This window comes from Manis pentadactyla, chromosome 7, assembly GCF_030020395.1.
Source record: "Manis pentadactyla isolate mManPen7 chromosome 7, mManPen7.hap1, whole genome shotgun sequence".
NCBI lineage: Eukaryota > Metazoa > Chordata > Mammalia > Pholidota > Manidae > Manis > Manis pentadactyla.
The window spans coordinates 61141869-61166917 of record NC_080025.1 but is presented as its reverse complement, the minus strand read 5'-3'; the positions used below and the strand labels follow the sequence as shown (position 1 = coordinate 61166917).

The following is a 25049-nucleotide window of genomic DNA, read 5'->3' as shown; positions in this document are numbered from 1 at the left end:
CCAAGTTGCTCCTTGACACTTTGAGCTTTAACTGATTAACTCATTAACTCTGAGTCTTTCTGTATTTCTAGTTTTAACTGGTTAACTGAGTCCTTTCTAGGGGGCTTTACTGACCTTGTTCTCTTTCCACCCCGCTCATATCCATTTTCCTGCCTAACAGAGGCAAGACTGAGAAATTCAGTTACGTGAAAGTCAAAGCTTTCTGCAGAGCAAAACTTCCTAAGCAAAGTCAAAAAACAAGCCATAAGCCGGGGAGGACATGCTTGCAACTTGTATAACCAAGGTCCAATCTTAATAAGACCTATAAGTCCGGGGAGAGGAAATCCCGGTGCAAAATACCTCTAAAAACCGAAATCAGTCAAAGGGAGAAATGAAGTTTAAAATCCGTTTATTGCTCACAAACTGCAGTCTAGGGCCGTTTGTTTCCTGCTCCAGAAGACTCCAAAAACCAGCCCTCCCCTCACTTCTCGGGTACAGATCAGCCCTCCTTGCCCAGGTAATTACCCACTGATATGGAGATGAACTTCTCTCCACCCGAGGAATGATGCGAATGCCCGAAAGCCATACTTCTTTCCACCTCTGAACGCCTATTGATATGCACATGTTCTAAAGCCAGGTGAGATATTCTGGAAATGTTACAGTTTTACCCACAGACCTATAATAAAGAGCTCCTACAAATCAAGAAGAAAATATCCACTCTCCAAAGAGACCCGAGGAGATTCCAGGAAAGGATATGCAAACGAACAGGAACTGGCTCTACTCTTCCTCAGACAAAGGCAGATTGAAAAGCACCCAGGGGCCTTTTTGGTTTTCACCTAACACTTGCTGCACAAATCAAGTTTGATCACACAGGCGAGACTGTGGGCCAACAGACCTTCCTATATTTAGTGGGCAGTGGATGAACGTAGCCTCCCACAAACCTCTGGACTCAGGTACAGAAATGGCAAGAGCACATAGCTTCGCTTTAGTGTCCCATAGCTGTGCATTCTCCCTGCAGAGATGCCCGCCTAAGTGTACAGTCGTACCGAGTACAGCACACACCCACATACTGGTCATGGTGCATTCTAACCACGGGCACCCACACTGAGATTCGAAATCTGATACAGTGCAGCTGTAACAGGAAGCTCGGTGTACTGCTTGGGAATGATCTGCCAGATGTAGCTTTAACTGAGGAAAGGAGAGTGCAGGACAGTTGTGTTCAAAAAGCTACCACTTTTGTAGAGAATCAAAAGCAAATTTATTTGCACCCATCTAAATCCTATCCAGCATTAGGCTATGCTGACTGACCCTGGGGGTGGGAACCAGATGGCTGAGGATGGCAAGGAGGGGTCTATAGCTGTTAGCACCTTCAGAACTTTGTGCTCCTGGGGCAAGGAGGTGAGGGTTTATGGTTCGGCTGGGAGGAGAAGCTGACCCAGTGTGTGCAAGGCCACTGAAGGTGGACGGGTGGAGGCCTACAGAGAAAGGAAGCCCAAGGTGTGAAACCCTGAGGGACACCCTCTGCTCCTTTGGACTCTAGGCTGGGCCCTCACCCTGGCAGCAGGGCTGGGCCATGGTTCTAGGGACAGAGGTCATTTCTGTACTTGAGTGCCCTGTGCTGACTTAGAGCCATGCTGGGGACAGCAGTTGTGGTCAGCACTGGGGACTGTACCATCCAACACCCACCTCCTGCCCCAGTGTGAGGTTCTTGTGCCCTAAGCTGACCACCGGGTAGGAGGGGGCCGCGGGTCCTGTCCCAGCTCTGCCCTCCCATGGATCCCCCTTGCTTGTCTGGGGCTTAGTGAACTTCGTAGATGGACAGACGGCCCTAGACTGGAGTCTGGAAACCTCTGCTAAATAACAGAGCAGTAGCAATGCAAAGAAACCCAGGACCTACCTTGGCATTCTCATTTTGAAGGTGGAAAACTGAGGCCAGCAACAGGAGAGCCTTGTGTAGAGGCGCCTGCATATGCACCATTGTGTATTCCCCTTATTCCCCCCCACCATAGAGAAAAACAACGTCCAAACAAATCAGATGCTCAACTGTCAAGAATAAAATGGTAAAGATAATAAAAGGAAACTTAGGACATGTTCCTTAGGAAAACGATGGGAAAGAATTTCTTAGCAAGATGGGCAGGAAATTGGGGAACCTTGAGGGAGAATTTAAATACATTAAAAAAAAGTGTTATGTAAGTATAAAAAGCAGGTTAGAAGTTATAAGTCAGAAGATAAATGGGAGAAAACATGTGCTGTGCATAAGTTAAAGGATTAATATACCTAAGAGAGAAAGGAAATGTACACACTGAAAACAAGACAACCCAAAGGAAAACAGACACGGGCTACACACAGGCCCTTTGCAGGAGAGATGAGAAGAGATGCGGTGTGATGCAGCTCTCAGGACACGGGCAGCGGGCCCTTGTCCTTCCTGTGGGAACGCGGACTGCCTTGGCCTTTTGAGGTTTCTGTGGCAACATTAAAGTGCAATAGAAAACAAAGACAAAAACTCATACACAAGGTTGTAGAAATGTTTGTAGTTGCAGGAGTGTGGGAGCTCTGTGGGGGGCGGGGTGGGGACATTATTATGCAGATACACTATGAAGTTTACAGGACTTTTAGACGGCTGTGTGGGTCTTCTGGAAGAATGGTGTGTGGGTCTTCTGGAAGAATATCTATAAGGGGGAAATCCAGTTGCTGTACAACATGAATACATTCCATTCCAACCCAGAACACCTTCCAATCCTCTCACTCGCTGTGCGTGTGAGGCCCAGGGGCCTGCTGCCCCCCACCAAGAGAAGAGGGACCAACAGACTGGGAGGAGCATTTCTCCCAGATTGTCCGCGTCTGGCCACAGGGAGCATCATTGTTTGCTTTGGACAAAAATTTTAAAGGTGAGCAAAAACAAACAAAACCCACTATAATGGAATTTTATCCAAATCATCAGAGGCTGAACAGCAGCACTTGGATTTTAGAGGCACCTTCAGAGCCTCTGGACCCACCAGGGGAGAAAGAAGAAAGGCCTGGGCAGCTCCCTCTTCCCCCACAGCCCTTGCCCTCCCGCTGCCTCTGGGCTTGTTCAGCATCCTGTCTTCCTTCTTCCCTTCCTGGTCACCGCAGGGCAATGGCTCCAGCACCCTAGGGCCAGCTGGCATCTGGCTCCCACTGCTTACCTTTCAGCTAACGGCTGCACTCAGCCCTGCATGTACTGCAGGGGCGATGGAGGCCCCAGACACCCTGGCGGTCCCTCCCATCCAGCCTGTCCTCTGTGACTTAAAAAGAAAAGAAATAGACTGTACGAGTTTAGCACAGTTTTAGATTTACGGAGTAATCAAGCAGATAGTACACAGAATTCTGCAAATTGCCCCTCCCAGGGTTCCTTATTGTTAACACCTTGGGGTTTTTATATTGATGAACCAATATTGACACATATTGTTAACCATAGTCCTTAATTTAAGGTTCACTTTTTGCTGAAATTCCTTCTTAAAACGTCCAGTATATTAGTTTCCTGTGGCTGCCAAAGGACTGCAAGCTGTGGGGCTTAAAACAAGAAGTTGTTTCCCCAGTTCTGGAGGCCAGAAGCCTGAAACCAAGTGCTGGCAGGGCTGCAGTCCTGTGAAGCACCCAGTGGGGATTCTGTCCTGGCCCCTCTCAGCCTCTGGTGCTGCTGGCGTCCTGGCGCCCCTCGCCTCGCTCCAGCCTCTGCCTCCTCCTCCTTCACGCAGCCATCTCCCTGTGTGTCTGTATCCTCTCTTGTTTGAGGACACCTGTCCTTGGCGTTAGGCCCACCTGAATAGATTATGCTCTCATCTTAACTTGATTACATCTGCAGAGATTGCATTTCCCACTAAGGTCAAATGTGCAGGTCCCAGGGGTAAAGACTTCAATGTAGCTTTTTGAGGGACACAACCCATTATGTCCACCCTGCCCCTGTCATTCAGGATTTTGTCCAAATGTTCAGGTCTCTCCTCCTGTCCAGCCTGGACTCTACCTAGGGCTCCGGCACAATCTGCTGTCTCCTTCCACCTACAGGTGCGGCTGGAAACTTCCTGTGCCCTGCTAGCGTGTTGTCCTTCAATGCCTTCAAGACTGTGATGGAGATCAATGCCTTGGGACTGGGGTGCTTTACGAGAGGTTCTTCTGGGTGCGTGTCCTCTGGGCCGGGCTGCCCCTCCGCTCGCTGCCAGCTCATCGCCTGCTTTGTGTATTGCAGGACCATGGAGGGGTGATTGTGAGCATCACCGTGACCCTGGGTACCCAAGGGCAGGTGCTCCAAGAGCAAGCAGGCTCTGCCAAGGCAGCCGTGGGTAGGGCCCTCCCCTGGTGTGCTGCCTGGGTTCCTGTCAAGTCCCCCTCCTGTCTGTCCCAGGAGGCCTGCAGTGTCCCTGTGATGCTCAGTCCAGCGATGGGCAGTGGAGACGCCCGGCCTCAGCCCTGAGCCCCCACTTGCACCCAAGCGCCCCCAGGAGGCAGAGCAGCCCTGCTTCTCCCTCATGCCTCCCTTCCTTCCGTGCAGATGCGATGATGAGGCACTTGGCTGTGGAGTGGGGTCCCCAGAACATCTGTGTCAACAGCCTTGCTCCAGGCCCCATCAGTGGCACAGAGGGGTTCTGGCAGCTAGGTAAGGTTTTCGGGGAGCCCAGGCCCCCCACAGGTGCTCCCCAGTGCCCAAGCTTGGCATGAGTGCCGAGTCGTCATGGCTCCCTGGGGCTGGCAGAGTGTCCCCAAGCCAAGTCAGGGCCAATCGTGATCAGTGCACATCCGTGAGGGACTGTGGTCAGCTGGACTTGGGCAGCTGCTCCCTGGAGGTAGAGGCTACAGGGCCACGGCCCTTGATGTGAGCCAGGCACACGATGAGGCACCCACTGAAGCTTCTAGAACCTTGGCAGGGTATACGTCAGAAAGTCTTGTGCTGGCTCTGTGGTGGTGCCGCCCTGTAGCTGGTCAGCACCTGCTCCCCCAGGATGCTGCTCACGCCCACAACATTCCCGGATGTATCTGGGAGGGAGCTGGGCAGGGGAGGGTGGGGGGCCATGGAGTTCACGGGGGCTGAGCGTCCTGCTGCCCTCCCGGGCGGCTCCCAGGCCAGCATGAGCATGAAGGTCCTGGGCAGCCCCCTGCAGAGGCTAGGGGACAAGACAGAGGTCGCCCACAGCGCACCCTACCTGGCCAGCCCTTTGACATCCCACCTGAGGGGCGCTGTGCTGGTGGTTGCCAGCGGGGCGGGGCTGACGTTCCCCAATGACGTCAAGTTGCTGGAGGATTCTGCATCCTCTGCTAAGCTCTAGGTGATGTGCCACTCCCCCCTTCCGGGGTCAACTGTGTCCTTGGCCCCCTTCCCGAAACCGTACCCGATGGGCGAGGGTCACTGTACTAGGCTCTGATGTGATTTCCCTTTGTCCCTTGGGTGCATTTTAGATGTGTTCTCAGGCACTTTTGTGTTTCCACCTCCCCATGGCCCGGGCCATATGTAGGGCAAGGCTGGGGAAGGTGATACTGGGAGGGGGCCAGCTTGATGGAGCTGCATCCCAGACCAGGGCCGCCTTGCACACAGGACAGGTGCTGGAACCCCCTCCTCTATGGGGCTTCCCTGGGCCCTCTCTGGAGGCAAGGTGTGCTGGGCCCGTGGCGGTGGAGGGAGGGTGCCATTGCCCCTTGCCCCCCGTCCTCCCTGCTGGCCCATGTGGCCGGCCCCTGAGGCTGCTCATTGGGCTCTCTGAGCAGCAGCTTGCCCTGGGAGGGCTGAGGGGTGCTTGTGCTTCCAGGATCCCCATCACAGGGCTTTGGCAGGAATGTTCTAGGACTTCAGTGGGCTTCTGCCCCATCCAGGGGGTAGATGTGGTGGCATGCCCCTGCCCCACCCAGAGCTCACACCCTGAAGCCATGGTTGGGGCAGGCTCTACAATGACCCAGTCCTCCCTGAAGGTGGGATTGTTGGTGGGCACAGGTCAGGCGAGAAGGGACCTTTTTGAGGCCCTCTGTGTTTGGTTGCTCGCAGACATATTCTCAGTGCCTGTGGCATGCGGGCAGCCAGTTGGCGGGAAGGTGTGGGCCCTGGGCAGGCACCTCCATCACTGGGCTGAGGACCACTCTTGGAAAGCTCTGGGGGGGATGGAGGGGATGTGGGAGTCTGTGCCCCAGGAGATGCACAGGCTGGGCTGCCTGCTGTCCTCGCTGGGCACTGTTGAGGAACAGCACATCCTGCTAGCCCCAGCCTAGCCACTGTGGGCTCTGACATAGCCCGGGGGGCTGTGCAGGGGGCCGGCACCGGGGCCCCTTGGTCCTCCCCTGTAACCAGGCGTCGGCTGGCCTTTCTGACAGGTGCTGGACAGCTGAAGCAAAGGAGGCATTCTGAAGGGGAGGCTGGTCCACAGCCCGTCTTGGATTTGTGGAATGCTTCTTCAGGGTTCCTGTGGGACCCGCCTCCCCTCCAGCCAAGAGCATGGACCTGATGATCCCTGCAGCATTTCTGAAGTAGAGACTGGCCCTTCTTCAGGGCCCCTGCTGTGTCCACGGTCCCTCCCTGGAGCCCTCTCTCCTGTGCTCAGGCAGGAGTAGCGAGGCAGGGAGGCCGGCCTGCTGACCTGCCTGCACGAGGGTGTCTGGGGTGGTCAGCATTCCAGAACTCCCTTAAGAGTAGAGATGTACCCACGCTGCTGGGGTGTCCCCTGACCCGGGGCAGGGCCTGTACTACCACCTGCCCTGTGGCCTCTGGGCTGGCCTTTCTTCTGCCTGTGTCTAGGAGGCACCCCCAGAGGCTCCTGCCACCTGGGTGCAGAGAAGGTCATTTCAGGCTCCCGCCTTCCTTCTTTGCTCTTCCACTTTGGGACCTTTGCTCAGCAAAGAGAAGCCCTGGAGGGTTGGGAAGTTACGATCCCTCATTTATTCCTTCTATGATCAGTCTTTGACCTCCAGGCCAGGATCTAAGGGAGCCACTGGACCCTGGGGCTTGTTTCTGTGTTCCTGTGCAAGGCGCCCTCCCTGTCTGTACCAGCCGTTTGCATAAAAATAGGCCCTACAGTTTTGCCAGAAAATGCATTTCCTTAAAGAATATTCTTTTTACTATAAAAACGTCTATTGATTGGGTTTCACTTAAGTTTTTGGAAGGGAAGGTGAGACACTTGGAAAGACTCCCCGGTGATCCAGTCATTAGAGGTCTGGGTACATTTCCTTCCTGCCCTTTTTCTGTGAAGAACTTAGAAAATGCTTCCCACCTAATGCTCGAAGCCCCGTCTTCAGGCAGGTGGAGCCCACCCAAGGTAAGAAGAGGCCGTGTGCTCCCTTGGTGGTGAGACGGAGACCGTGGGGGTAGTCAGAGCAGGGTGAGGGCCTCTGGAAGAAGACCCCTACCAAAACTCCGTATTAAACAATTAAGCAAAGACAGAGTCACATTAATTCTCTAAAGTAAAATATCAAACTAGGAATATAACCATTCTTCAGTGAAAATTAGTTAAAACTAAAAAGCCAGGAGTAATTTAGCCTGGAATGTTTGAACATCTCCCAGATAGGAAAATACCTCAGCATAGCCCATGTCTTGTTTGTATCAATTAATTGAGGCTATTGTAAAATTTACTTTAGCGGCTAAAAGGCCCAGTTTATCTTTAACTTTACCCAGATGCTGCTTTTCCTCCTCCAGCCCCTAATCAAGGAATATATAACCTGGGCAATTAATATAACAGGCCCAGCAGTAAACAACATAATGAAGGGCAGGAAGGATTCCATCTTAAAGATAAGAAGAAGTAAGATTCTTAATTTACTATTTAACAAACAGACAATAACTCAGCTCACCCTGAAAGCAAAGACAAGCAGCCTTGATTGATATGCTCCCAAACCAAGAAACTGCTATTGTAAGAAAGAATCAAAGCAGTAAATTTCTTACGCAAACTCTGCAAAATAGTCTGGAAACCTGATAAGAAACCTAGTGTCTCCTTAAAAATAAACATTTAGAGACCATTTGGTGGGTCTGCATCCCCAGCTCTTTGTCTCTCAACCGCCTATAAAACCCCTAGACAACGCACCACCCCCGGCTCTCCTGTTCCCCAACCCCCCCCACCCCCCCCACCCCCGGTCTCTCCCGAGCCAGGAACTCTGTCTGTCCTCTCACTGTCTCTCTCAATAAAAGTCTTCCTGGCTCTCCTACCTTGACTGCTAAGCTCATTCTTCGACTCCGCAAACAAGAACCCCGGCCTCAGTGGGAGGGCGCTGGCATGGCCGGGTCCCCAGGGAGCTGCCTCCCTCTGCAAGGTCTGTTCGCCCTCGGTCAGTCCCCACTGCCATTACAGTGCCAGCTTGAGCCCTCTTCCCCCATACCCATGCTCGCCTGTCCCAGGCCAAGCCCCTTCATCCTGTGAAGAGGGACCGCGCCTCCGCAGGGGCAGGGCAGCGGCGGGCGGCCCCAGCACCATCCCCGGTGGGAGGCCACTCGGCAGAGGGACTTCCCTTGCTATTTAAAGGTGCTCCTTGTTCCCAGAGACCGGAATGTGTTGGTGTCAAGTCCACCAGCAAGGCAGCAAGCGGGTCCTTGTGAGGCTGCTGCGAAAACAGAACAGCGCAGCAGCTTTGGGGGGGTGGGGGGCGCAGCGGCAGGAAGCAGAGGCGATGGGGAGCGCTCAACCTCCGTCCTGCAGGGAGGAGGCCCCGGCCTGGATCGCTGGCGGCTGCCCTGCAGGCTAGGATGCGCATCATCCAGCAGGGGCTCTGGTTACAGAGAGGGCCACTGGCTGGGATGCAAGGTGGCCTAGCCCCAGGGGTCGGGAGTCCGGAAACAGGAGGCAGGAATAACCCTTTGTTACTGGATGAGTCGGGGTGCTCCAGGGGAAGAACCCATAGACCTGTGGGGAACGTATACGAGGAAGTTTAGGTCGGGACTGGCCTGTGATTGTGGAGAGCCCAGGGCAGAAGATGGTCATCTCAGCAGATGGTCTGCCCCTCCCCTGCCTGCTCTCTGTGGGCTGGGCTGGCTGATTGGATGATGCCCCCCACGTTCTCAGGGCGGATCCTAGATCTCCTGAATCAAATGCTGGTCTTCAAAAATGGCAACAGTATTGGGTGAGGTTGTCAGTGTATGTCAGTGTAATTCACATAACAACCGTAACATAAGAGGGGGAGGGTGAAAGGATCTAAATGGTGGTAAGGCCTCTACATTTACTTGAAGTGATAAAATACTGATCATAAGCAGGTGGTACACAATTAGGCATGTATATTGTAATCCTCAGAACAACCTCTTAAAAAAATAAAGGAGGTACACCAAAAGTCAATAAATACATTAAAATACTAAAAAATATTCAGAAAGAGTTGGCCCTTGAACAACATGGGTTTGAACTGTATGGGTCCACTTATATATGAATTTTTTACAATAAATATATTGGAAAACTTAAAAAAAAAAGGTATGGTCAAGGCGCTCAAGGCAACGTAAGGGTGGGTGTGATTTTTGTCCCAGGCGCTGACCCCCGCAGGGGGGGTGGGCACTGGGCCGCGAGCCCCGAGACCCCTTTCGCGCGCCGTGTCCCGGCGACCCCGGAGCGCGCGCACCGCCAGCGCACAATGCCCGCCAGCGCCCAATGCCCGCCTCGCCCCTGGCCCAGGTGCGCTGGCAGAGTGAGTCAGTCTGGTAGAGAAGCCACGGACTCCGGTCGCTCGCTCGCTCGATCACCGGACAGACCTCGCTGATCGCTCCTCATGGGAGGTTTTCTGAGCCGTGTCGTGGGAGGGCTTCTCACAGAGCTGGTGTGGGTTCTTCTCACCCAGCTGGTGGGAGTCCTTCTCTTCGAGCTGATGGGAGCCCTTCTCATCAAGCTGCTGGGATTTCTCCTCACCGAGCTGGTGGGAAGACTTCTCCCCAATCTCCGCCCACCGGCCCGCCCGGCCCTCCTCGGAAGCTCCGCCCACCCGCCAGCCCCGCCGGCCCCGCCGGCCAACTCGGCCCGCCGCAATCCCATTCACCCCTCGGTCCGCACTCCTTCCCTCCAGTCCCCCTTGGAGGCCTTCCTGCGGATAAGACACGCTGACCCTCCCAAGACCGAGGACTTGACTTTGTTTTTTTGTTTTTTGTTTTTAATTCATTTGTTTTATTAAGGTATTATTGATATACACTCTTATGAAGGTTTCACATGAAAAATCAATGTGGTTACAACATTCCCCCCTGTTATCATGTCCCCCACAGACCCCATTGCAGTCACTGCCCATCAGTGTAGTAACATCTTCCTCTTTGAAATCAGAGAGGAACAATTTAAAAAAAAATAAATGATAGCCTTTATTTTAATCAGTGAGGGTGATTCTTTTTCTGATACTGACTAAACAATATTTCATAGGACATAAGAAAAACTTTGAAAAAATTAAGTAGTAAACTCTTGTTTCAATTTTTCTTTTAAGGAGCTTTATTCATTCACCCTACAACAACAAAAAAAGGAAATGGATATATTATTTTGACAAAGCATTGTTTAGTCATCACTCTACCTAAAACTTGCTAAATCTTCTATTTCTCAGGTAACTACTCTAAAGAAGTCCACAGAAAAGCAAATACTCATTTTAAAAATTAACTTTTGCTTTTGAAAGTGAGATCAGAAAAGTTATTAACACAGATCCAAAAAGCGTTGCCAGAGAGTTAGCTGCTGTTCCAAAGAACAGTGTTGAAGAAACAGGAGCCTGTTAGCAGGTCCAGAACGTGGGCACATAGTCCACCCAACAGCAGTGAGACCTTTGATGCCTCACCTCTAGCTTTGGATATTCCCATCCTCTTTTATCTTGGCTGCTCAGGTGTTTGCTTTTCCTCCCTAAAGCAGAAAACTGAATATGAATGATGTAAAGGTTGATAGTAAACATTTATCTTTGAGCCTGTATTACATGCCAGTCACTAAGATACACATTTTACATGCCTCATCTCAGTTAATTCTGACAAGAAGCCACAGAGGAAGGAATTATCGCCTCATTTAAGAGGTTGGTACCTTGGTTAGGGCTGAGACTGAAGCTTGGTGTGTGAATTCAAGCTATTTATAAATGCAGTAATAATTACTAGAGTTTCCTGTTTTTTTTAAAAGAGTGAATGAACTTTTATTTTTTCCTATATATATTTTCCTGGTTAAAAGTAACCAGCTTATTCTTTACTTGAGTTGGTTCCACAGTTGTTGGGGCTTTGTTTAGTTATATATTTTTCCTTTTCATCCCTATGATTTACTGGCTCTCAATAGATAGAAATGTTTTAAACTTACATATGTATTTAAATTTTTCAATATAAGATATGCATTGTTCTATCATTTAGGTTTTTTTGTCCAGAGCTATAATTACCTCTCAGAGACATCATTGCATAAGACAATATTTATTAAGTAATTGTGAGTTGTATTTCATTACCTATTTCTTGGTTCTTTTTTCTTCATTCCTAAGTATAGCAAAACTGTGTATTTTATTCCTTTCATTTTCTCTATCAAAGTTTCAATTAAACTTATGTGAGTTTTTAAATGTTAAAAATTATAGTGATTCTTTTTTTTTTTTTTGAGAGGGCATCTCTCATATTTATTGATCAAATGGTTGTTAACAACAATAAAATTCTGCATAGGGGACTCAATGCACAATCATTAATCAACCCCAAGCCAAATTCTCAACAGTCTCCAATCTTCTGAAGCACAACGAACAAGTTCTTACATGGTGAACAGTGCAAGGGCAGTCATATCACAGAAACTTTCGGTTTTGATCATGCATCACGAACTATAAACAATCAAGTCAGATATGATTCTTCATTTGATTTTTATATTTGATTTAAATGTGAATCCCACATTTCTCCCTTATTATTATTATTTTTTAATAAGATGCTCAAGTGGTAGGTAGATGCAAGATAAAGGTAGAAAACATAATTTAGTGCTGTAAGAGGGCAAATGTAGATGATCAGGTCTGTGCCTATAGACTAAGTATTAATCCAAGCTAGACAAGGGCAACAAAACATCCACGGATGCAGAAGATTTCCAAAGAGGAACATTTTGAGGAACTTGCCGCAATAACTATGTTGTCTAAATTTCACACCCATGAAACCATCACCGCAGTCAAGATACTGAACATCACCATTCCTGCCAGAAGTTTCCCCGTGCCCCTCGGTGGAGCCTTAAAACCTTCCTCTCACCCTGCCCCTGCTGCCAGGCATCCATTGGTCCCCATTCTGTCACTATAGATTTGTGTGCGTTTCCTAGAGTGTACATAAGTAGAATCATACGTTTAATTTTTAAAATACTGAGCTTTCCCTTTCTGACTTTGTGAGATATGTGTAGCTGAATTAACAGTAAAATTAACAACATTATCCTTTTTCATTACATTAGAACGATTTTGTGACCATGGGATGAAGCCTTAAAACAATGTTGCTGCCTTTCAGTAGCACACCTGTGTTTTTCCCTTTTATTTCCCTTTTAGGCCTGGGCCTCCGAAGAGTGGCCTCAATTCCCAGAGCTCAGATGGCCACTTGGATAAGAGACCCTCCACCTATGCTGTGAGCTGCTTGAAGGGCAGGTGCACATGTGGCATTCGTATGTCCAGCCACAATGCCATTACCCATTCCTACAGCTTGACTGGAGGCATCTCTCAGGTACATTCACCTGGTGGTGTGGAAGAAGTGGGTTCTTTGCATTTATTTGTTGATTATAATACAGACTTGCGGAGCTGTTTTACGCAAGTGGGATCATCACATATGTGCTTTTTGCATGCTTTTTGTCGTTATATATTGCATGCATTGTGTGTCATATAAACTCTCTTTAATGGCCTTTTTAAAATTAGAGAATGTGCAGAAAAATAGGTGTCATAAGTGCAACCATTTCATGGAACCACCACCCAGGCCAAGTTAATCTTTTTCTTACTGATGTATACAAGTTCTTTATATGTTCTAGATGCAAGCTTTCTGAATGATATATGTTGCTATAAGTAAGTGTCCCCCATTTCATTCTCTTTCAGTCATTTCACTTGTGGTTAGTGTCTTTTGTTTAGGAAATCTGTGCCTGCCAAGGGCCGTGATGATCCTCTCCAATACTCCTTTCTAGGAATTTTATTATTTTTCCTTTCACATTTAGATCCTCACCTGAAAATTTTTTTTTTACATGGTGTGAGGTCAAGATCAGTTTTAATATTTTTCCATGTAATATCTGTTTGATTCTGTAACATTCACCGAAAGAATGGGTCACCCTTTCCCTACTGCTCACAGTATCGGCTTTGTTGCATGTTGGTCCCTCCCTGGTTCCGACCCACAGATAAGGGGGGAGACACAATGAGTTACCGGAGACCTGAAAGGACCAGCCAGGGGACTCGAGGCCTAACAGCGCAAGAGTGGTGCTGAGAGGGCACCCTTCGTATTTATTGAGCACATATGTGTTCACAACAATAGAATCCTGTGGGGGGGACTTACTAGACAATCATTAACTAACTCGAAACTGCATCCTCAGCAGGCTCCGGTCTCCTGGGGCACGATGTCTTACATGGTATTGAAACAATAGCAAAGACAATTAGGGCACAGAAACTGTCTTGGTCTTGTTTGTTCTGTTCTTGATCACTTATCAGGAATTACAGGAAAAATAATCAAGTCATATATGATTATACATTTGATTTCTATGCTTGATTTCTATAGTAATCCCACAGTTGCAATTTAAATGCCCATGTATACATGGATCCATTTCTAGACTCTGTCCTGTTCCACTGCTGTTTTACTACATGTGCCCATCTTTTTTTCTTCCCATGCTATACAGTCTTTATGTTTTGATATCTAGTAGAATAAGTCATCCAACGCTATCATTTCTCTCATTCCTCTTCTGAATGCTCTTACATCGTGACCCTGTGCATTTCTACATAAATTTAGAATCAACGTGTCGGTTTCAACCAAAACAAAAACAAAAACCACTTGCTGGACTATTGATTAGGATTGCCTTTAATCTATCAGTTATTTTGGAGAGAATTGATATTTCTACAGTATTTAATCTTAAAATCCATGAACATCGTACATTCTTCACTTATTTACATCATCAACTTCTCTGTGTAGTGGTTTTTTTGTATCTTTTATCAAATTTTTCCTAGATGTATGTTTTTGATGCTGTTATAAATAGTACATTGAAAGTTTGTTGCTGATGTTAGAAATGCAACTGATTTTTGTATTCAGAAAACTTGCTAAACTCTGAACATTTATCTGTACATTCTTTAGGATTTTTATATGTATGTCATGTCCACAATTATGACACTTTTTCTCCTTTCTATCCAATCCTTTTATTGTTGTTTATGCCTTATTGCACTTGGCTAAGATCTCCAGTACAATGCTGAACAGAAGTGATAGCAAACATCTTTGTCTTGTTTTTCCTAACCTCAGAGGGAGCACTTTCCAGTTTTGTATTACATGTGACATTTGAATATAGATAGACATTCTTTGTAGATACCTTTATTGGATTAAGGGAGTTCCATTTCCAAAGTCATATTGTCAAAGTACCAATTTTAGGAGCCATTCTCTTATGTTTTTCTGTTTCTTTAATTTCTGTTCTTATAGGTACTATTTCCTTCTCCCTTTCTTCATGTTTGAATTGCTAGGATGCCTTTGTGGCTTTAAGTATGGATTCTTAGATCACTTGGTTTCAGCCTGTTCTCTTTTCTCATGTATGTTTATAAGGTTACTGTGAATTCAATTTTAGCTTCATCCCACTAGTTTTGAAATAGAAGGATTTTTCATTTTCATGCAGTTAAAAATATTTTTTAATTGCCATTGTGATTTCTTCTTTGACTCATGGGTTACTTAGAAGTACACTGCTTAACTTTTAAATGGTTGGGAATTCTCTAGTTATTTTTTAATTACTGGCTTTTAGCTTAATTCTGCTGGGTCACATGGTGTCTTCATCAATCCTTGAAATGTTCTGCATTTGCTTTATGTGCCAGCACATGTGCAGTTTTGGTAACTATTGCACCTTCACTTGAAGAGAAATTTTATTGTGAAGTGCTCCATTGTGGTTTCTCTTGCTTGGAACTTACTGTGTGGCTTGATGACTTTGATGGTTTTGAGAAGCTCTCAGCCATTATCTTTTATACTGTTCTGCCCTGTTTTCTCACCTCTCTCTAGTAACTATTCTAGGACATGTTAGACGTCTTCACGGCATCCTATGTGTGTCTCTGCGTGTTTCCCATCATTCTGTCTCCCAACCATCAGTTCTTCAGTTTTCTAGTTCACTAATTGCAGTTAGTCATTTTTATAGCTACCATTTCTGCCTAGAATCTCTATACTGTCATTTAAATCACAATAAATTGTCCCTCTAAAGTCTTGACAACTCCAGTATTTGAATTTTCTGTGCTCTGTCCACCTGGTTTTTGGTCAAATATTATCTTACATGCCTGATTTTATGTGTTGTTTTATCTGTCAGACAGTGAAAAACACAAAACAAAGTAGCACTAACTTGAAGCTCTGAGTGATGGTGCCTTTCTCCAGAGAGGTTTTCCTTTTGCCTCTGGCAGGCAGCCAGGGTGGGAGCAGATTCCTCTGTCTACTTGGGATTGACATGGATTCTGAGTTGTCAGTTCTTGGGGGGCTGGTTTATTTCTGATTGCCTTCTATCTTCTCGTGTAGCCTGTGCAATCCCAACCAGAGGTTTTGTTAGGACCCCTCCACTTTGGAAAGCTCTGATTCTGTTTTTTGTCTCTTCAGCCCTGTGAGACTGGGGACAGCTGCTCACAGCCTCCCCACTGCAGCTTTCTCTTGTGGAAATGGTAGTCACCTGGGGGAAAATGCAGACCTGAAGGCAGGCTCTTCTCTGGGCTTCTCTTCTCTGTCTTGTCCCCACCACATCTCATGGCTTTAGAGCTCTTTCGTGCCGCCATGTCTCCAAACAGCTGTGCTCCTCATCGTCTTCAGCATTTGCTGCATACCCTCAGCAGGTGGTTTGTCTAGAACACTGTACTAGGCCTTTGCCACATTTTGTTGTAAAGTTCCCATTACCAGTGGAGCCTGTGACCTAAGGCAAGATGTACACTCACTGACACTGACAGTTGTTGGATATTCTGTTGTGAGTAGTTAGCAGCTCCCTATAGGTGTGTGATGTTTGAAAATGTAAGTTCTCAGAAGCAGGTCTCAGGAAGCAGAAACTATATGTGAACCTTCTTTACCCGATGCCTCATTGGAAGAACGGGTGGTGAATACTGAATGCAGTGTGATCAGCCCAGGTAGCAGCCCTCATGTTTGGAGCGAGTGGTAGCATAGCTACTTGACTTGATTTAATTTTTCCAGAGGAACACTATTAAATACCCAAATCCTAGCTGTGCAAATTAGAAGTTCTAGCTTTGCCATCATAAATCATTACCAACATTAAACTGGTACTGATTATGTAAATTAGTACCAGCATTAAAGTGGTACTGATTATGTAACAGAAAGTGAACAGTCCTCTGACCTCTCTGTGTGTGGCATTGGTGTCTCCATTTGTCTTAACAGGACCTACTGTTTTCCAAAGCAGAAATGTTTGCAATGGCCTTAAATTGCCAAACCTCAAGCTTGCATTTCTAACTTCTTATCCCTTTATATACACCCCATAATTAAGGCAAACCAAAATGCCTCCTAAGAGCACCTAATACTGATACTTTCCTGCTTCCTTACCTTTCCTTGTTCTGTTCTCCATCTGGAATGACATGCCCATCCCACTGCAAGCCTATAAAGTTTGCCTTTCTTCAAGTGTGGTTTTTTTTTTTTTAAGCCAAATCATGAAGGACCATCTCAAGTGCCCCCTTCATCCTCTGATTCCTCTAACTGAACTCTGCATGGTCTCTTCTTAGGCTCCTGGGCACAGACCTTCTTTATCTTTCATTGCTGTCATCATTTCGTGTCCTGCCCTGTCTCTTTTCCAGATTGTAAATTTCTTGATGATGGAACTGTCATACTTATCTTCAGATTCTTTGTAGAGTCTGAAGGTATAGTATCCTTATAAAGTAGGAACTAGGCAAATAAAACTGGAATTCCAGTGCTGAGCTACCTGCTAGAGACACAGGCTGCTTCTGTGAGTTGCCTTGCTGCGTGTTCCTTGCCCACTTTCCAATGGACATGTTCATGATATTTACATGGAATTGCGAGACTCCATTTTTACATGGTATGGATATTTATTCATCAGTTTAATGGAAAAGACATGCCTTTTAATGTTGCTTATGGTTTTGTTTTTGTTTCAGGGTGTTTTGGTTTCCTATTTTATTTATAGTTTATGGAAACATTAGTATGGTTGAAAATTCAAATGGCACAAAGGGTGTACAGTAAAGTCTCTTTCCCATGTGACAATATTTTTAGAGAGAAAGGTTCTTAGTTTTATGGAACAGTCTGTCAGCTTTATGTCTTCTCTCTCTCGTACAATCCCTCCCTACCCAACCTTATCTAAGAGCTTGTCTGTTTTGTTATAGTCCTTTTGTTTGTTACACTTCTAAATGTAAATCTTTTATCACGTCTGTGTTGTATGTGTATGCACAGTCTATGAGGTAGAGAGAAAGTACTTTTCCCCTAATTGTTGAACTGGATTCTCCTCAACCCTGGCTGGTCACGGATGGATGGCTGTATGGATAATTATCATGTGACAGTAAATGCCATAGATGTTGCAAAAGTCACAAGAGTCACAATAGCATATTTTTAAATTTTAATAAAATAAAACTGAAAATTCAATGGAAGCAAGACTAAACTAGCTTACTGGCTTGTCTTCACAGGAACAGTCTCTGAGTGTCCCTTTATCCTTTCCGTGGACGAATACAGAGTGACCTTGTGTGCGTCAGAGCCCGCTCTCCGCCGTCACTGAGTATGACGCTCCACTCTTCAGGACATGCGGAAAGCACGCTCATTCCTCTGCCATTTATTAGCATTCCATTACTTTTTCCGACTTCATTCCCCATAGTTAATACTGGCAATTGACTCACTTTCCAGAAGCCCCTCTTCACAAAGAAATGTTTTTCAGTCACTTGGAAAGGAGACTTTATATACATACAGTGATGGATTAGAGCCACAGAATTATGTTGACGGTGGCCCCTAAGTTATTACATAGGGTCAGTCACGTGACTTGTGTTTGGCTTTTAGCTCTGGAAGAGGAGAGGTCCCAGCTCGTGACCCTTCTCCGGCCCCTCTTCGTGCAGCCTGCAGAGAGCAGAGAGGCTGCCAAGGAAAACGAGGTAACCGGTGATTTGCCATGTGGATTAATGAGAGGGCAGGAAAGGAGGGGAATTCACTCGGCTCTTAGGCCATCTGAGACTCCGACTTGGAGAATCAAAGCAGTTCACATCTGAAGGGCAGCGACGGTGCTGCCCTGAATCGCTCTCGTCTCTTGCAGTTGTCACACAGTGACCACACCGGCCTCTGCTCCCCCTCATGCTGCAGCGGGAGGGACTGGGGTGTAAGGGGAAGGGCCTCATGGGACAGAGTTACCAGAGTGACTGATGGGAGTGGGCAACAGGCTTCACATTCTAGACCCCAGCTGACCCTCCAGGTGCCCGACTAGAATGCTGCTTTCTTAGAGATAAAGGTGTGACTGGAACGCTCATAAATTTGGAAGGTTGTACATAAGGTTCTGGAGATTGTTTTGTGCTTGTTTTAAGACAAAGGTGTCTTTGTGGCTTCTCTGAACTGCCTTCCTTCATTTCTTTAGGAATTTTCTTTGATTTATTTTATTTGTTGTCTTGACACACTGGGATCTTAGTCATGGTTGTTCTCGACTTTGGCCAGTCGGTAGTTAGGAGGGTGTAAGAAGTTATCCAGTACTTACTTGTGCCTCTTCCTCTGACAGAGGAGAGGAGCTTTCTCCTCATTCTGGCTCCTCAGCTCCCTCGGTAGGAGACAAGCAGTCCCAGGGAGAACAGGGTAAGTTGATGAACGCATGGCATGTGTTGGCGGTAGTGTGTGGAGGGCGCATGGACTATGACCCACTGGACACACATACTGAGCCTTGATTTGTGTGGGGCCTGGTAGTTACAGAGAGAGACGTTTCTGTCCTTTGGACTTCCTGGTCTGGTAAGGGAGAAAGGTGGCCCAGACTCGTAAAGCATAACCCAGGCCACCTGGGGGGTTTGTGGTAAGGTAAGCCTAGGTGGGGGAATCTGAGCAGTCCAGGCAATTTCTGTACAGTAAGCAACCACGTGCACGCATTTGGAGCAATTACCACCGCATGTCTTCTTGACTGTTAGAAATAATCTTGCCAACACCATCCAAGAGCCCAAACCATGGAAGATAGAATCTCAGAGATGCCTAGTGACAGTTCAGTATTAAAAACTAGGCTGGATAGACACACCTCTCCATTTCTGAAAGAGAGGAGGAAGGAAGGAAGTCTGATACTTTATTTGCAGGTACAACCACATCTGGGAAGCAGAACTGGGATTTTCCACCTACGCCCAGCAGCTCCCAGCCTCGCCGACGCAAGTTTCCCCTGGTGCCCTCCAGGCGAGGGATCCTGCTGATCTCGGTATGGCCTGTCCAGCCGCCCCTGCCCACCCCAGCCTGGCTCCCCTCCGTCTCAGGAACAGAAGGGTCGGGACAGGTTTGTTTCACTGCCTTCTGACTGGCTCGGCTTCTCCTTCTTCTCTTGGTAGCCTCCAGGTCCCGTGCTCTGCAGCCTGATCACACTCGAAGAGTATTACCGGGAGGAGCAAGCTCAGTTGGAGTGGCTGAAGAGGCTCTTCAAGGATGAGGCTGGTGAGGAATATGGGTTTATTTCACACTCCAGAGACGGTTCCCTTTGGTTTCCTTTTTTTCTTTCTCCTCTGAGAAATCCACCTCTTGAGTTCTCAGTGGGCTCCGAGCACAGTGAGCGCTGAGACTGAGAGGAAGCATTTGTGCACGAGTTCCCCCGAGTCCCTGAGCCTCCCCGTGCTCTGCGAGGCCCCCAGAAAGAATTCCCCTGCCAGGGAGGACAAGCCTTTTTCTTTCTTCCTTAGAAATTGCCTCGAACTCGGAGAGTAGGGACCCACCTGCCACTCCACCTTCTCTGAATGTCACCCTGCCTGCTGCTGGGACTGCTGCTCCCGCAGCCTCCCTCCCAGCCACAGTGACTCATGTGCTGCTGAGGTGCTTGGAGAAGTTGGCAGACTTCCTGTGCCTACCATCTTTCCCAGGTGAGCGGGAGGGCTTTCTGGGGAACACACAGTGCCATCAGCCTCTGCTCAGGTGAACGCAGCATGCCAGTCAGTCACTGAAATGGTTGAACCTGCTCTGGCTTGGCACACCTGAGCTGGTGCAGGCCTGGCAGCTTCAGAACCCTCTCATCAGGAGCAGATTGTAGGGAGGGGCCTGCCGCCCTTAAAGCTGGAGAAGGCAGCATCGTTTTGGGAGTCAGACGGCTGTTGGCTTGCAGCCCCATTCCTTAGCTGCTCTGAGCCGTGCTTGGGTTCAGAGGATTGGATTTTCCTTAGTGTCCACACATTGAACCCCTGCTAGGCCAAGGTTTATCCCCTGCTGTCTGCCTTATGATCTGTGAAAGGTAGAAATAAAGAGCCCTTCCTTTATGTTGAGGAATGAATACTTGAAGAACCTGTGGTAGAGATGAGTCATATTTGCTGACTCCTGAATCCCTGGCACAGCCAGGCTTCTAGAGCACCAAATACCATCACATTTGAGATACCAGAATACCAGAATTCATGTTTTCTGTTCTTCCTAGAATCTGCTGCAGTGGCACTGTTGGGAAGGAGACATTGTGTATTTCTCTCCATTCTTGTCCCCACCATGACAAAGAATTGAAGGGCAGAGACACAGTAGTGAGCAGAGGAAAAGTTTTATTTAAAGTTACTTAGAGAAAAAGTGCAGGCGACCTCAGAGAGAGAGGAGCACCCTGAAAGTTTTGGGGTTTCCCCATTTAAGGATTCTTCAGGAATGTGACTAAGGGCTGGTGGTGCAGACCTCTTTGGTGGTCTTTGAATACTTAGAACTAACTTAACACAAGGAACTTCCTGCTCTGATTTCTCCCTGGGAGCCCGACATTTCTTGGTCTGGGAGCAGACCAAGACTGCCTGCCTGGCCCCAAAGGTGGGCTGAGTTGTCTGTTTGCTAAAGAGTAAGTTAAGAATCTTCTTAACTTCCTGGGTATTAAGACCCAATCTTATTTTTAAGATGGAATTCTTCCTGCCTGTTTCTATGTTGTTTATGCTGGGCTTGCTTGCCATTATTAATTGTGCAGATTGCAAACTACTTGATTAGGGCCAAAGGAGAAAAAAAACATCATATAGGTAAAGTTAAAAACATAAGCTGAGCCTGTATGATTAACACAATAAAGCCATGGGCTCTGCTGAGGTACCCTCCTTTCTCTGGGGAATATTCAAACATTCCAGGCCAAGTTGCTCATGGCTTTTTGAGCTTTAACTGATTAACTCTGGGTCTTTTTTAGTGGGCTTTTTCCTGGCCTTATTCTCTTTCCATCCCACTCATATCTATTTTCCTGTCTAACAGGGTGCGTTCCCTTCCCCTCTGGGTACAAGAAAGATGTGACCTCGCTGGCAGTCATGCGCCACTGAGGTTTGCAGATAGGCAGCAGAGCTCAGAGAGGAGCCGTTTCTGGCAGGACTTTTCCCAAACCACAGGAAAGCCAGGTAAAAATACCTTCCCGGGCCTTCTGCCTCCCAAGGAACTCAGCCTGGGAAGTCCTGTTGAAGCACCCAGTGTTCTGCTGGCCTGGCCCTCCATAACTTAGGGCACACAGAGAAGCAGTCTGGTAGTAGTTGCCCTGATGAGGTCTTTTTCCACTGGTGCAGGATCAAGATCCCTGGGAGCCCGACAGAAAACGCAGGTGTATAGTATAGATAACCACATCGGCAGGAAGTAGCCTACCCCCCTTGCCCCCACCCCGGACCCCTCACCCGGATGTAGACTTCGGCTCCTGCTGGGAAGAGCCTCTGACCTGTTCCATAAAGCAAACTGACAGCAGCAGATCTCTGGCTTCAGCCTGCAGGGAGGGAGGGGCAGCCCTGGAGGCCACTGCTCTCTCCTGGAGGAAGCAGAGCCTCAGGCTTTCTGCAGGAGGGGAGGCCGGATGTGGCAGAGCAGAGCCTGATTGGTACCTTGCTTTACCTGAACGGTTCCACTGGTGAGGCTGGACAGAATCAAGAAACATCTGGACCACCAGCTGAAAAGATGGAGGTGTGAGAGGTGAGACAGAGGCTTCCTCCTAAAACTGCATATAATACGAAAATATAACTAATAAAACTAATCCTCAAAGAGCAACAGGAAAGAGAACTGCTCCAAGCTGCATACACCTGGAGAAAAGAATAAATCTCACAGAACAGGCTAACTTACCAAAGCCGTGACCTGGCGAGACCCAGGCCCTTCCCCCACCCCAGCTCTCTGGTGGAAGGAAGGGAAACAGAGCAGGGAGGGAGTGGAGGCCTGGGCCTGCTGAACACCTAACTCCGGAGATCTGCTCTGGGAGCACAAACCTACATTTCATGGTGTTTTCATGGTATTCTCGTAATTAGGGGGTTGGAAAGCTAAGACAGGCAGAATTCCTGAAGAGACTGAGATTCCAGCCACTTGTGGAAAGCAGGGATCCATATCCGGCAGCTCTAGGACAAAAACAAGGCGGGCAGTCTGAGAGACTTCCTAACAGCAAGAGGGCTGCTAAAGGGCCAAGGATTGCCGAGCTTACTGCTCAGGAGAAAGGACAGGTAGACAAAATTGTCCAGGGTCCCTCTGCCCAGCAGGTTGGGAACTTTCACCATCTTCAGGAACTCCAGCCCCCTGGCTGCCTGCACAGCTGCAAGAACCCCCTCCGTGATAAGCAGCCTACTGCATCTTTCTCCTGGCCAGCCCCACCTGGCTCCCAAACTGGCAAACTGGACCCTGGCATTAAGCCGACCAGAGGGAAGCCCTGTCTACAGCCACTACAAACGCAAAGCATAGAGGCTTATACTTGTGTGCTCGGCCCACTGGTTCAGGCAGTGGAGACAGGCACAACAGCCGGGAAGCAGGAAACAGCTCTTTCCTCCCCCCAGGCACCAACACCGCTCCCCTGTGACCCCCGACATTGCTCCAGGGCCTGAGCAGCTCCAGTGAGTAGAGCTTCTGGGCACTAGAGGGCGCCATATACAAATATGAAATGCCAAAGGAACCTGGTTCAGAGTAAGATTATGAATATGAATACAACCCCTGAGAAAGATTAAAATGAAATTGACCTCATGAATCTGCCTGAAAGGGATTTCAAAATAAAAACCATTAACATGCTCATGGAGGTACAGAAAAATATTCAAGAACTCAGGGAGGAATTCTGGTTGGAGATCCAATCATTATGGAACACAGTATCAAACATGAAACATACAATGGAATGTTTTAAAAGCAGATTATATACGGTGGAGGAGACAATTAATGAAATAGAAATTAGAGAAGAGGAATACAAAGAAGCTGAGGCACAGAGAGAAAAAAGGGTCTCTAAGAATGAAAGAATATTGAGAGAACTGTGTGACCAATCCAAATAGAACAATATTTGCATTATAGGGGTTCCAGAAGAAGAAGAAGAGAGAAAAAGGGATAGAAAGTGTCTTTGAGGAGGTCATGGCTGAAAACTTCCCAATCTGGGGAAGGAGATAGTCTCTCAGGCCATGGAGCTGCACACAGGGAGGTTAAGTAACTCGTCCAAGATCACCCAGCTGGTCAGCACAACCCCAGGCCTGCCACTGCCTCTTTCCTGACCAGGAACCATTTGCACATAACAGCACGACATGTGTGGATGACTCCAGTGATGCTTTTAAATCCTTTACATATGTCAACTATACTTCAATAAAAAAAAGGTTTTTTTTAATCCTTTATGATTGTGAATACATACGTAGGTAGATTTATAGAATAGGAGCAGGCAGGACACACACAATGGCACCGATGGATATGCGGTGCTTGGACTGAAGGCTGAAGTTAAGCAGCGAGGGTTGGGGTGGGAAAGCTGGGGGTGGAGTCTGGTGTTTCTTACATTTGCAGTATGATCACGTACACCAACATGGGGTGTAAGAACAGACACAGCCTCGTTTGGTGAGCACCTATTGTATGCCAGGCGCTGAGCCAGAGGCACCATGTTCCTGCAGGAGTGCCCACAGGAGCCATCTCATTCACTCCCCACCACAACCCCGTGCAATGCCCGTTTTTCCCAAGGAAGGGAAGGTCCAAGAGGCAGAGGGATGGCACCAAGACAGAGAGGCACATCCACCTGTCTCCAGCACCTGCCCCACTATGCAAAGACCACCCATCCAGGAGGCTGAGAGCTGGGAGCCAGTTCTAGGCCCCCCACTGCCTGGCTGCCCGACTTGAGTACATCCTACAGGCAGGCCAAATCCACCCTGAGAGCAACTGCTCCCAGACCCTTCCTGCCCACTGGGCCCCTCTCCTCCTGGTGCCCACCTCCTAAAAGGGTGAAGAGGGTGTGCGAGTGGGAGGACCTGGGGTGTTGTGGTTTAAAATCACAGCTCTGGAGTCCCCGCTGCGTAGATGAGAGCCCGGGTTCTGCTGCTTCCTGGCCACAGACGTCGGGGCCATCCCCTGTGCTGGTCCAGCTTCAATGTAGTGGAGGTAAAATGGGAATAATGTGCACTACTGGGAATTAAGTGAAACAGCGTATGTAAAAACTTAGGACGGCAAACCCTCAGTGAATAGTCGCTGTCAGCATCATCAGTATAAATATCGTCATTATTATTATGATCATTGCACCAAATGACAACAGAGGCTTGGCCCCTGTTATCCTTGTTTTCTGTCAGAGAAGCCTGAGATAAGAGAACAGGAAGCTTCAACAAGGACAAAGAAAGACCCTGTGTGTTGGTCGGTGAGCCAGGATTTGTGAAAGGTGGGATGGCCGGGCAGAGAGGGTCATTGGCTAGAAACTGGACCTAGCGGGTCAGTGGAGCAGCTCAATAATCTCTTCTCATCTGGGGGAATGAGGAGCTCCCTCTCATTCGCAGCATAGCTGACCCCTTCTAACCGTCACTTGGGGCCAGGGAACCAGGGGTCACTCACCGCCATGACCAGCTCAAATGGGTACTTGCAGATGCGGAGAGGAGGCTGGTACTTCTGCACCATGTTCTTGCAGGAGTGCCCACAGGAGCCACTCAGGCACAGTGAGCACAGAGCCTGGGTGACAGGTGACTGGTGAGGCAGAAGCGAGATCCCTGCC

General features: G+C 48.1%; 1 protein-coding gene and 1 long non-coding RNA gene across 2 annotated transcripts; both read left to right on the top strand.

The window, feature by feature from the left end:
- Window positions 1-4603: 4603 nt before the first annotated feature.
- Window positions 4604-5402, top strand: LOC130684269 (peroxisomal 2,4-dienoyl-CoA reductase [(3E)-enoyl-CoA-producing]-like). Its single transcript, XM_057504442.1, has one exon. It carries the CDS (start codon window positions 4938-4940, stop codon window positions 5259-5261), a length of 324 nt encoding a protein of 107 aa, XP_057360425.1. The 5' UTR covers window positions 4604-4937; the 3' UTR covers window positions 5262-5402.
- Window positions 5403-19856: 14454 nt separating this feature from the next.
- Window positions 19857-24556, top strand: LOC130684270 (uncharacterized). Its single transcript, XR_008998470.1, has 4 exons — window positions 19857-20028; window positions 21356-21495; window positions 21658-21768; window positions 23954-24556. It is a non-coding gene; the product is annotated as an uncharacterized LOC130684270 (long non-coding RNA).
- Window positions 24557-25049: the final 493 nt, after the last annotated feature.

Coding starts and splice junctions, on each gene's coding strand:
- LOC130684269 (XM_057504442.1), top strand. CDS start 4,938: ATGCTGCTCACGCCCACAACATTCCCGGATGTATCTGGGAGGGAGCTG.